General features: G+C 39.8%; 1 protein-coding gene across 1 annotated transcript in view; it reads left to right on the top strand.

Moving 5' to 3' along the window:
• PTK7 (protein tyrosine kinase 7 (inactive)) overlaps positions 1-12,367 on the top strand; it is a 34,027-nt gene extending 21,660 nt beyond the window's left edge. The window contains exons 14-19 of the mRNA XM_015811276.2: positions 393-548; positions 3,051-3,283; positions 4,419-4,499; positions 7,726-7,877; positions 7,971-8,149; positions 10,415-12,367. Of these exons, the coding sequence (XP_015666762.1) occupies positions 393-548; positions 3,051-3,283; positions 4,419-4,499; positions 7,726-7,877; positions 7,971-8,149; positions 10,415-10,575 (962 nt within the window). The 3' untranslated portion in view covers positions 10,576-12,367. The remainder of the gene's footprint in view (positions 1-392; positions 549-3,050; positions 3,284-4,418; positions 4,500-7,725; positions 7,878-7,970; positions 8,150-10,414) is intronic.

Genomic DNA, 12,367 nt, shown 5'->3' with positions numbered 1-12,367 from the left:
CAGGAGGACACCCAAGTTGCGCGCCCTCTCTGAGGGGGCCAAAGTTTCGCCCCCTATAGACAGCGATGGAATCAGCTGACTATGCCGGGGCGCCGGCAACCACAGCCACTCGGTCTTGGAAGGGTTGAGTCTGAGTCTGTTCCTCCCCATCCAGACCCGTACGGCCTCCAGGCAGCGGGTCATCACGTCAAGGGCATCACGTCAAGGGTTGAGTCTGAGTCTGTTCCTCCCCATCCAGACCCGTACGGCCTCCAGGCAGCGGGTCATCACGTCAAGGGCATCAATACTTTGTTTCAGGAGATCATTAGCATGGAGCTTTTAAATTCCAAACATATGACAGCCTGGAAAGACTTTGGCTTAACATTAAAAAAAAACAAAACCTTTTCTTTCAGGGGGCACTTTGCTGCAAAATGGACAGACTACTGCTGAGATCCAAGAAGAGGTGGCTCTGACAAGTATTGGCAGCAGCTCTATAGTCAACAAGAGACACAGTAATAGTGATAAAATGCACTTCTCTCGGTCTAGCCTGCAGACAATCACTCCTCTGGGTATGTTGTATAGCAGTCATTCTACATTGTATTTGCTTGCAGTACACATTCTGACCTCTTCTTCTGTTCCCAGCAATGTCCTGTGATCTTAATTGAGATCTTTCTGTGTGGCTTTTCCCCGCACTCCCCTAATTTTTATATTCTTCCCATCATTAGTTTTGTAACGCTCTTGTATCTTAGTTCTATACTTTTATCAAATTATTTAAATGTATATGCAAATGAAAATGATCGTTCTGAATGAAAAGGCCTTGCTTCATTAAATTATGCATAGGTATATCATGGGCATAATCCTGTGTGGACATGCTTTCCTATATAAGGCAAATGGGAAAATGCCTTCTGTTGTGCTTGCTGTCGGAAGTATTTCAATTTAAATTAAAAATCTCTAGTTACTTCAGAGTTGTTTTACTAATTACTTAATACCACAACGCGCATTTTCATTTTGCATTCTTCAGGCAGCTTTTGGAAAGTGTCTTTGCCTTGTTAGCAGTTAGGTATTGACTTGTCTAAACGGAGCTTAATCCCTAAATTTCCATGAGACCAAAGAGGATAGACAAAAAATACCAAGCAGAGAAGTGATCTGTAGTAATTCAAGTTGTACATATTTAGATCTGGTTACATGCTGGTTTATAATTAAGCATAAGAACTGGGAGTTATGTCAAATATACCATGGAAGAAGGAAATTAAAGATGTATAATGGGTGGTACCACTCAAATATTGGAAGATGCTGTTTCAAACAAAAGGCGAACAGGCAGAAGGCAGCCAGGTTTTGTGGCAGTTTTATTTCTTGCTGTAATTAGGCTTAACATATAAGTGTAGGTCTTTAAATACCGTCTCACCCTCCACCCCAAATTCCCAGCACTTGCTGAGTAGCATTGATTCCTTCTATCTCAAATTCAAATCAGTCTTCTTCTACTTCAGTAATTGCAGCCAAATACTGTTTAATAGTTTGCTGTATTTTTTTCTTCAAACATCTATATATTTTCCATTTGGAAACATTTCAAATACAGCTGTCCATTTAGTCACTACTTTATATCAATATTTTATCTTCTTATTTCTGCCTTGTATTCATTATTAGATGGCAGAGACATTTTAACAATTTAGATAGTCATTATAATTGGACTCTAATTTTTGAAAGCATAATTATTTCTTATGTATTACTCTTCCTTATACATTACATTACTACATTTTAACTAGATATATTAAACTATATTTTAGTGTCTGTGCCATTCTGTTCTTCTAAAGAATCATTTAATTACCTTATATTAATTGCCTTACTATTAATTTTTATGCCCCAAATTTTTACAATTTTATCTGATAGTCCTCAGTTTAACAATGGCAATTGGGACCAAAATTCCCCTCACTAAACATTATGGTCATAAAACATAATTGCATTGCTTAAATGCCACTGTCATTAGGCAAGGTAACTTCTGTGGGCTTCCCAAAACGGTGAGTCAGTAAAGAAGCTGAAGAAGTTGCAAATTCCAGGCTTGCAGGCAGGTAACAGTTGCTTCTGGGTATGGGAGGGAGCAAGGGGATAGGTGGAGGTCTGTGAAGAATCAGAGAGCATACAGGAGAGGGGTTGAGTGGGTTGGGAAGACTAGTGGAGACTGCAGGAGAGGCACTGTGTGGGTCAGAATGGGTGTGAGAGTATGCAGGAGAGGCTGGGCACAGGAAGATGCATGTTCCATTAAGGGTCAGGGAGGGTGTGTGGGATGCTCAAGTGGCCAGCAAGAGAGACCACAGAGTGGCTGGGGGAGGGTGGACAGGTGGGAGAGACCCACCTCAGCGACCGGCCACTCCCTTTCTCGAATAGCTGGCACGGAAGGTTGCAAATAGCATTCATGTGATCATGGGGTGCTTTGCAACTGTTCATAATTGCAAATGAGATGCCAACCACATGACCACCGAGGTGCAGAAATGGTCGTAATCACCAATCATTCAATGCTGTCATAACTTTCAAACAGTTATTGAATCAATTGAGATCTGTATTGTTATATGATTTTATAGCTCGTTTTATTCTAGTCAGTTTCTGTGCTATATAAGCTGCATTGATGTTCAGCAACCTAAATGTCATTTCTTTTGTTTTGCTGGTCAGTAGGTGAAATCAGATGACTGACTGATTGACCAGCATTTCTAGTCCCTTGAGTAATCACCAGACACAACTCCTATAGCCATCAGAAACCAAAAACAATTTAAGAGGCTGCATTTCTCCTAAAGCATCAAATGTATGGCCAATGGGTTCTCCTAAGTCCATTTTTGTCCATTTAGAAACAAATATCTTTGTGTCGTCAAAAACTATCTGTGACCCAATGGATAAATGGAGGGCGGGAGAAGTACAGTAGGTGTCTGCATCATATTCTCTCATCCAACTCTGAAGTTTTCTTTGCAACTCATGGCCTCAAACTTTTCAACTATATTTTCAGCAAATCTATATTGTGCTGTATTCTGTGTGTACTATAGAGATGATTAGCAAGCTGTTCCCCCCCCCTTTTTTTTTTTTAGGGAAAGGTGAATTTGGAGATGTTTTCCTGGCTAAGGCAAAAGGCATTGAGGACAATGACACTGAAGTGCTTGTTTTAGTCAAGAGTCTTCAGTCAAGGGACGAACAGCTACAGTTGGCCTTCAGGCAAGAATCTGAGATGTTTGGCAAACTGAACCACAGCAACGTGGTGCGATTGCTTGGCCTATGCCGGGAAGCAGAGCCTCACTATATGATCTTGGAATATGTAGATCTGGTAAGAAATCTAATCAAATATTCAGTTGCTGTATAGGTGGGGTTTTTGTTTGTTTCTTTTTTAATAATAAGTATTCAAGGTTAAAGCTGTATACTTTATTTACTGTTAAGAGAAGACCTGTTGATTGAAATAAGTACAATAATGGATACAGAGCTCTTGAGTAAACCTGGGTTTTGCTATGGCTAATGAACTGATTGTGCTTTTTAAAATTTACTTTGGAGGCAAAGGCCAACGGTTTATATGGTAATTCCATCCCTTTAGTTCAGTGTTTCTCAACCTTGACAATTTTAAGGCATTGCTGGCTGTGGAATTCTGGGAGTTGAAGTCCACATGCCTTAAAATTGTCAAGGTTGAGAAACACTGCGTTAGTTGAAGGCTGAAGAAGCTGGTAACTGGAAGGGGACTTCCATATTGAATATTTATTTATTTCTCTGTTTCAATTAATTCACTCAGGCAATTTACAGCAAAAACATAAAAACATTCAAGATAAGAAACAGTAAAGCATCTATAGTAACACAACTCAAACAAATACAACATTCAAATATCCCTGGAAGGCTTAGAAACACAATACTTTTAAAATGTAAGACACGAACCAGTAACAAAATCATGATGGTATCCATTCTGTAGGGAAAGGTTCTATGGAATAGCTCCATATTTTAGTTGTTTCCTGAATCTTGGATGGAGTGGGATGATTTGGTAGGGAAAGCTGGATGTCTCTGTAGCCCTATTTCAGAAAGAAGCGTTTACACCCAGAGGTCTCCAAACCAGGATTCTTGGTCACAAGTACAGTTTTTAATTATGAATGCTGGCCTGTTCCCCCATCCTCAGTTCTGGCTTCAAAATTGTTGATGAACCCAAAATCTGGGAGGATCAGATCTCCAATAGGGCAACATTGTCTTCACCCAACTGGGTCTTGAGAATGCATGCTGACTCTTGCCTGTTGATCCACTACTGAATACTGTATGAACACGGTATTCCTGCAGATAATCCTGGTATTTATTATCAGCATCTTAAAACTGTTCTATGTGATCAGAGATGTATTTATGAAGAGATTTATAAAGTGAATTGGTCTGGCTTCTTTTTGTCTCAGTATACTTTTGAATAGTTTTGAAGAGTTTGATTTTCTTTCTGCTAGGGAGATCTGAAGCAGTTCCTGAGGATTTCCAGAAGTAAAGATGAGAACATCAAGCCCCAGCCCATTAGCACAAAACAGAAGGTAAAATGGTACAATTGGAGAGTTAATAGTGTCTGAATCTAAAGAAGGCTGTAATTGTAGAGAAAGGAGTGAGTTAATTTGTAAGAGTCAATAATTATATCATCCAATTTGGTATAACATTTAGGCTGCTGTGCGGGTGCCTTATCTTCCAATGTTGTTGTTAGGTTATTTAAAAACAGGCCTGCATGTTGAATTTTTATACAGAAAGTTGTTTACAGCTAGATTCTGGCTAATTGTAGATCACAAATAGACAATTTGCAAGCCATTGTGGGTCTTGATCTATTCTACAACCATCCATTAGTGACCTAAGATATATTTATTTGTTTGTTTATTTAAAAGATGTGTATAGCTTCCCACCTAAAATCACAGCTCTGGAAAGCTCACTCACTAATGAAATTACAAACCATAAAACCATAAACATAAAAAGTAAAACCCAAAAAATTCCAATGCCTCAATTATCTCCTAGGACAGGGGTAGGCAACCTTGGCTCTTTTATGACTCGTGGACTTTGACTCCCAGAATTCCTGAGCCAGCATGGCTCAGCTTGGAAACCTCTCCCTTTCCCCTCAGCATGGCTGGCTCAGGAATTCTGGGAGTTGAAGTCCACAAGTCATAAAAGAGCCAAGGTTGCCTACCCCTGTCCTACGATGTCACAACAACTGTCTGTAGGCACCAATCACTCTATCTCTCACTGCCTGAGTAAAGAGCCAGATCTGATGGTCTTCCAGATGTCTAAAAGGGTGGGGGTCTGCTGAATTGCCAGGAAAAGGATGTTCCTCAGGTCTGAGGCAGCTATGGAAAATGCATGCTTCCTAGGTCCCTCTAGATCCCAAGGGGGTCGCAGCCTGTTCAAAACCAGGCTGTGGGGAAAATGGGCAAGTGCAGATGCATGAAGCTTCACTTGCACGAGCAGCGGGCAACTGCGTGCACACACCTGGAGCTCCACATGTGTGAGTGGAGGCCGCTTGCGCTCATGCGCAAAGCTCCATTCACGCAAATGAGCTTAAATGCCTTTTGCTCAAGTGTCCTCCGCTCACTCAAGTGGAGCTTCACACGCGAGCACAAGTGCCTGCTGCTCACATGAGCTTCATGCATGAGTGCAAGCACCCTCCGCTCTTGTGCGCAGGTGCGCCATTCACACAAATGGAGCTATGTGCGCACGTGTGCATCTAGCACTCACATGCCACTTCTGCACTGACCCGCCAAGCTGGAAGGGTTGGGGACCCACTGCTGTAGATGGCAGCATTTCAGGAAAGGACTTGGACTGTACCTACTTTAGCCAAACTAGTGGGACAGGCAAATACTTCAATGGAGAAGCAGTCCTGCAAATAGCCCGGTCCAATGTTATTTTAGGCTTTGAAAGTGCTTAAGGTGGTTAAGCAAGCATCTTGAATTGCACCCTGCAGAAATCTGGAAGCCAGTGCAGTTTGTGCTACAGTGGTGTAATGTGGTCAAACTTAGAGGCACCCAACACTGCACATGCTGCTGCATTCCAAACCAGTTGTAGCTTCTGAATAGTCTTCAAGGGCAGACTCACATTCAGCACATGGCACTAGTCCAAACAGGAAGTCACTATGACATGAGTGACCATCAACAAGGTCTCCCAGTCCAGGAAAGAGTAGGGCTTTATAGGACACTAGACTAGACATGTTTTAGATATATTTCTTTACCTAACAGATAAACAGAATGACCACAGATGTAGGGGAGGGACTGGCTGAGTCAGGAGAGGAGTCAAATGGGAACTTCATCTTGAATGCCGTTGAACCTTATGTAGTCTCACTCAAGTGCAAACTTTTAGTCTAAGAAGATTCCTGCTTATAGACTTGAGCAATAAAACAGCTAATTGAACTCTTCAAGTGTGGGTCTTATCTGCACCTCACAACAGGTGGGCAAAGAAGCAATGGGAGTGAGAATGACTTCCAACTTCCTGCCCACTTCCCCATTGACTTTTCCCTTTGAGAATTGGCAAGGAGCATCAGAAATCATGGTCATGAGATTACCGCTGACTGTGGTGGCTTAGCAGTGTTGCAGTGGCTACAACATTGCCAATACAACTGGTCTGAAAATCCTTGAAAGTTCAGATCCACTGGAGTAAAGAGTCCTAGATTTTGGACACACCTTTTAAGTTAGCCATTTGAGGTACATTGGCTCAAAAAATGTTCCTCTATGATGCAGCATTTCACCCAATTGAAGGTTAGAAACAGACAGGAGAGTTTTAGTATTACATAGATTACCAGTATCTTGAATTGAACCTGGAAACACCCTGATAACCAATGCATCTTGGAGACCAGAGGTGTAATATGTGTTGATCAAGGAGCAGGCATAACTGTCCCCACTGCTGCATTTTGCATCAGCTATAGCGTCTGGATTCTTTTCAAGAGCAGCTCCATGTAGAGTGTGTTACAGTAATCCATTTGGGAGATGACTAGAACATGAGTGACCAAGAATAGAGCCTCCCAGTCTAGGAATGGGCACAACTAATACACAATGCAAAGTTGTGAAAAGTCTCCTGGCTGTGGCTACCACCTGGAGATGAATCCAGAAGGACACCCAGATTGCACATTTAATTATATTTTAATTACTTTAATTGTAATCATGTAATTGTGTAATTGTAATACAATTACAGTTTTTCTTATTTTCATTTGTAGGACAAATGTATTTAAAATAAAAAAAACCTTGTATGCATCGTCAGGAGTATTCACTTGAATATATTTGTTTTAGGTCTAAAATACCAATCTGCAGAGATAGGGGATATTAAAAGAAACGAGAGTCTGCAATTAATATTTCATTGATGTGTGTGCTTTTTAAATTGGCCCAAAATCTGGAGGGGCAACTTATATGTGGCCTGGAGCAACACGTAACATTTGGGGAAATGTTGGGCTGCATATATAAAACTAGCCTATTCTTGGTTTAGAGATAAACTTCCTGTTTTTAAAACTTTGTTGAACCTAATGTATTACAGTTTTGTTTCCTGCTGCTAAATGGTGAAAAATTGTGCCACCAGTGATACTGGCCAGAGGAGGCTCCAGGGACTGCAAAGAAGGGACTTGGGGGATACTTACAGCACTAGGGTATTCAATTCTGTTCAAAGACATTTTGCAGGATAGGAAATGACAACTGATGTTAACTGTCTGTCCTTTATTCTTCCTCTTCCAGGCCAGTTCAGAGAATACTTAGCTTCACATGGGATGCTTATTTATGATTTTATGTATCTGGTGTTTTTCAGTTATCTTTCTGCTGCCAAGTGGCACTGGGCATGGAACATCTCTCCAATAGCAGGTTTGTTCACAAAGACTTGGCGGCTCGGAACTGCCTGGTCAGTGCGCAACGGCAGGTGAAGGTGACAAAACTAAGTCTCAGCAAGGATGTTTACAACAGGTAAGATTGCTTAGATCTCTTAACGGATGCTCCAAAGGCCATGTTTAGAAAATTTGGATAGAACTGATTTATCCTTTGCTTCTCCATGTTCAGCGAATACTATCACTACCACCAAGCCTGGATTCCACTTCGTTGGATGCCCCCTGAAGCTGTCTTGGAGGATGAATTCTCTACAAAATCTGATGTGTGGTCCTTTGGGGTCATCATGTGGGAAATATTTACATTGGGGGAATTGCCACATTCATCATTGGTGAATGAAGAGGTGTTAGCAGGTATATGAACCCTTATCAAGTTTTTCCTTATCTAGTGAAATGTATATAGACTGGAGTAACCCTGGGCTGTTGTAAAACAGCTTCTTTACTAAATGGCTAGCCTACTATAAAAGAAGTAAAGCAGGGGTAGTCAACCTTGACTCTTTTATGACTCGTAGCTCAGCACAGCTGGCTCAGGAATTCTGGGAGTTGAAGTCCACGAGTCATAAAAGAGCCAAGGTTGACTACCCCTGAAGTAAAGGAATGCTGGAAGGAGATACTCAGTCTGGTGTTCCATTTGGTTTCAGATGATGATTGAAGCTGCAACATTAAGTTAGAACATAGAATAATAGAGTCGGAAGGGACCTTGGAAGTCTTCTAGTCCAATCCCCTACTGTTGATTGAGTTATTAATAAAAATGCTTGAAATCAATCAGATGCATTTGATTAATTGATTTTCCAGTTCTTATTGTTAATATAAATCTATATATTATTAAAGCTCAGGTCTATAACTGGGAGAAACTGTGCACCACGGGGGAACAATTTTTGAACCAAGTTACCTCAAATGAACTAAGTTACAGAATGCGCCCAAAATCTGAGACCTATGACTCCTGTGGAATTGAAATTTGGCAAATTTTATAATTTTTTTATGATGTAAAAATCATAATAAAACATTGTATGACTTTATACAAAATGTCACAAAGCATTTCATGTGGTAAATTCCTGATGTTTGACTGCCGTACAGTTCAACAAGGGCTATTTTCAGAGCAAATACATACCTGAATATCTCCCTGAATTTTAGGAACTTTTCCAGGGAAGGCAGTATATTAGAAGCTTTGCCATTGTTGAAGGCCTTAAGGAATCTGGCAAGGAAATATCTTTAAAATAATGACCCAGTGGATCATAGGTTGTGCAGTATTTATTAAAAACTGCAAATATGAAAAGAAAAAAGATCCTGTGAGGTGCAAGCATGGTCTGAAGTTGTATTCCTTGCTGAATGTGGGAAAAGAGCAGAGCCTTCTCTTAGATCAGAGGTCCCCAACCTTTTGGGCACCAGGGACCAGTGCCGTGGAGAAAGTTTTCTGTGGACCAGAGGGGGTGTGGTTTTGAATACTGCCTGCACCCCAAGGATGGAGCTTTGCTTGTTTGTGCGGCCCGCTTGCCGGCATGCTGTGGACCAGTGCCAATCCACAGACCAGGGGTTGGGGATCTCTGCCTTAGTTGATGCCTATTTCAACATTTGCTTACATCTTACATTAAAAAGAGTGCCCATTTCTTTTCTCACATATGCATTTGATTAGAGTAATAGCCCTCATAATTAAGCTTACGACCTATGCTTCTAAATAAGTATTATTAGCATACTTTCAAGTCCAAACTTTATTTTTACAAGTTGTTTTTATAAAGTAATAATCTTATTTTTTTTATAAAATAGGAACTTCTTTGATGATAAATATTGTTGCCTATATCACATGATACATTTTGGAAGGTTTAGAAAAAAATAAGACAGCCAGAAGAAAAAAGTTGAACTGCTCTAAGCCTCATGAGTTTGTCACAGAACTACAGCTGGTTAACAAACAAATCTGTGAAAGCTTTATATTACTGCCAAAGCAAGCAAGTAATAATATCCATATTGAATTATTTGTATTTTATAACATGCAACCTATTTATAGGTTGGATGATACTTGAAAACCAATGCAAAATGTAACTATCAGTGGGAACTGTTTCCCAGAGGTGAATAGCAGTACCTCCCTGTGGAAGAGTAGGGATTTTTTCTATGGTTGGAAGAACTGAAGTCAGACTCAGCTTGGAAAAAGACTGATGTGCAGCTATGCATATTATTTATCCTAGCTCTTGCTACTGGTAAAGGAAACATGTTCAGCTTACTAAACTTTACTGGACAGTTGTGTTACTGTTGTACTTTATTTAATAAAGAAATTTTATTACAATTTCTTCAATATAATTTCAGCCAGGACAGAAAAAGGGGAAAGATGAATGGGATGGAATTGGAAGAGAGAATTGGATGAAAGATAGTATTGTTCCTCTTATCATTTTGATTTGACAGATCTTCCAAAACACACAGAAGATCTGTTATATGGAAGATGGAGATTTTAAAGATAAAAAATATCACAAAATTATTAGATTATCAAAAAATAATCTAAGCTGCTGCTTGAAGGCAAATAATTAAGGAACTGTACTGTTCCTGAAAAGTTCGTAGTATGTGCATCCTAGAAAAAACTGGACGGCAGTCTTCCCTTTCTTATCCTGTGCTTTCTTTTTCTCTGTTTAGGTTTACAGTCTGGGAAAATGAAGCTTCCCCATCCAGAGGGTTGTCCCTCCAAATGTTACAAGTTGATGCAGCGCTGTTGGGCTCAAAGCCCTAAGGACCGCCCGTCTTTCAGTGAGATTGCTAACATGCTTGGAGAAAGCCCATCAGAAAGCAAGGCCTGAGTAGGAAATGCCCACCCTATTCAGAGGTTGGATTGGACTGAAATCGCATTTTGGTATCTTGACTGTTACAGATTCTCAATGGGACCTAACAGAACCAAAAGGGACCAAGAACTTTTACACAAGTGGATGAAGGCTGTGGATGTTTTCTTGATCTGAGAAGTCTTCACCAGGCTGTGTTCTCTGTGCCTGGCCAGGTTGCATTCCTCCAGGGTCTACCTCTGACTTCCACAGGACTAGTTAAAAACATCTTAGAAATGAAGGGAATGCTGGCAACTACCATCTTAGATACTTTCACAAGGAAAGCCTGTAACACGTTTTTGGGACTTCTCTGTCTTGGCACATTTAACCTTTTATTTAGTTTTCAAATCCTTTCATGGAAAAGCACAGACGGGTTCCCTCTGGGAAAGGGTTTTATAATTTTGGGGGTGGGGAAGGGCACATGCAAAGAATCATGCTGCTCGGTCATTAATATTTTTTGGCAGGAGGCATTAAGATGGCAACAGGGAAACTAAAGTTGATAACGCCTGTTGTCGCTTTTATAATTTTTGCAGTATTTGACTGGATTTGTCTTGTGAAGCAACCAAAAGTAGTGCTATGCACAATAGCAGCCCCATCCCAAGCACACCTAATTTTTGATCCTGCAATGGTTTCTCACTTGACTGGAATCAGAAAGGCCTGGACTGCAATTATTTTCATCTTGAAGAGATCCAGTGACTTTTCCTTGATCGTATCCCTGCAAAGGATCTAAGGAGAATCCTTCTTAAGACAAGGAGGAACCTGCATATTTATTGAACAATGCTTTATTTCTCCACCTGGTACTGTCAGTCTGTCAGGCCTTCTGCCGCCTCCTTACATACCCAGAAAAAAGCAACAAACACTAAGTGCCTGGCATATGAAGGAGACTTTCAGTAGCTTTCCTGATTATCTAATGCCGCTTTTTATATGATTCTTTTGGGGCAATGTTTGTTTTTCTTACTTTTTTTAAAGAAATGTTGACACTTTGCAGCCTAAGTAATTCTTTTATATGCGCACACACACATATATATATATATTACTGGAATTGCAGCCTAGAGACAATTTAGCTTCAGTTTGCTTGAGAAGAGGAGTAGAACAGCCAAAAGGTTTTTTTTATAAAAAATAAAATAAAATACACTGCTTACAATAAAGAATCCCTCTCAAACAAAATTAAAATAAATTGCAATCTGTGTTTCTTTTCTTTTGTTTCTCTAGATGAATAAACCATCTTGGAATGATTGTGGGATAAAAGCAACAAATGCTATCATATTAAGGTCATAACACATTTTTTATTCATATTTTTAAATGTTTTCATATTTTAAAATTTAAAATTAAAATTTTAATCACTGAATTTATCTCATGTTTTTCCATTGTCTGGGTTGATTCATGATTAATGCTTTGTCATTATTCATATGTCATATTGAATAGAAAACAACCCAAACTCATGGCTGAGCATTACTTGTGAACTGAGCAGTTATTTCTAAACTGTTGTATTTGGACCATGATATTCCTGAGATACAGTATCTGAGTTTCTTCATATAGCATATTCTTCCAATCCTGATTTCATTATTTAATATACAATGAGAATCTTCCATAAAAAGAGAAAAGGCTAATTCCATTACAGTTCTTTTCCAATACATCACCATGATTAATCTAACAAACTCAGACTGCTTTTGTTTGATTTTAAGAAATCAAAAAAGTCAGTGTTTGCTTTGTATTTAATAACTTGGGAGATGTGCATACAGCACTGAATACTATATTGCATGTTTCTCAACCT

Source organism: Protobothrops mucrosquamatus, unplaced genomic scaffold (assembly GCF_001527695.2).
Source record: "Protobothrops mucrosquamatus isolate PMUCROS unplaced genomic scaffold, P.Mucros_1.0 scaffold36, whole genome shotgun sequence".
NCBI classification, from domain to species: Eukaryota; Metazoa; Chordata; class Lepidosauria; order Squamata; family Viperidae; genus Protobothrops; species Protobothrops mucrosquamatus.
The sequence above is the reverse complement of the archived record's forward strand: the minus strand, read 5'-3'. Positions and strand labels throughout refer to the sequence as shown.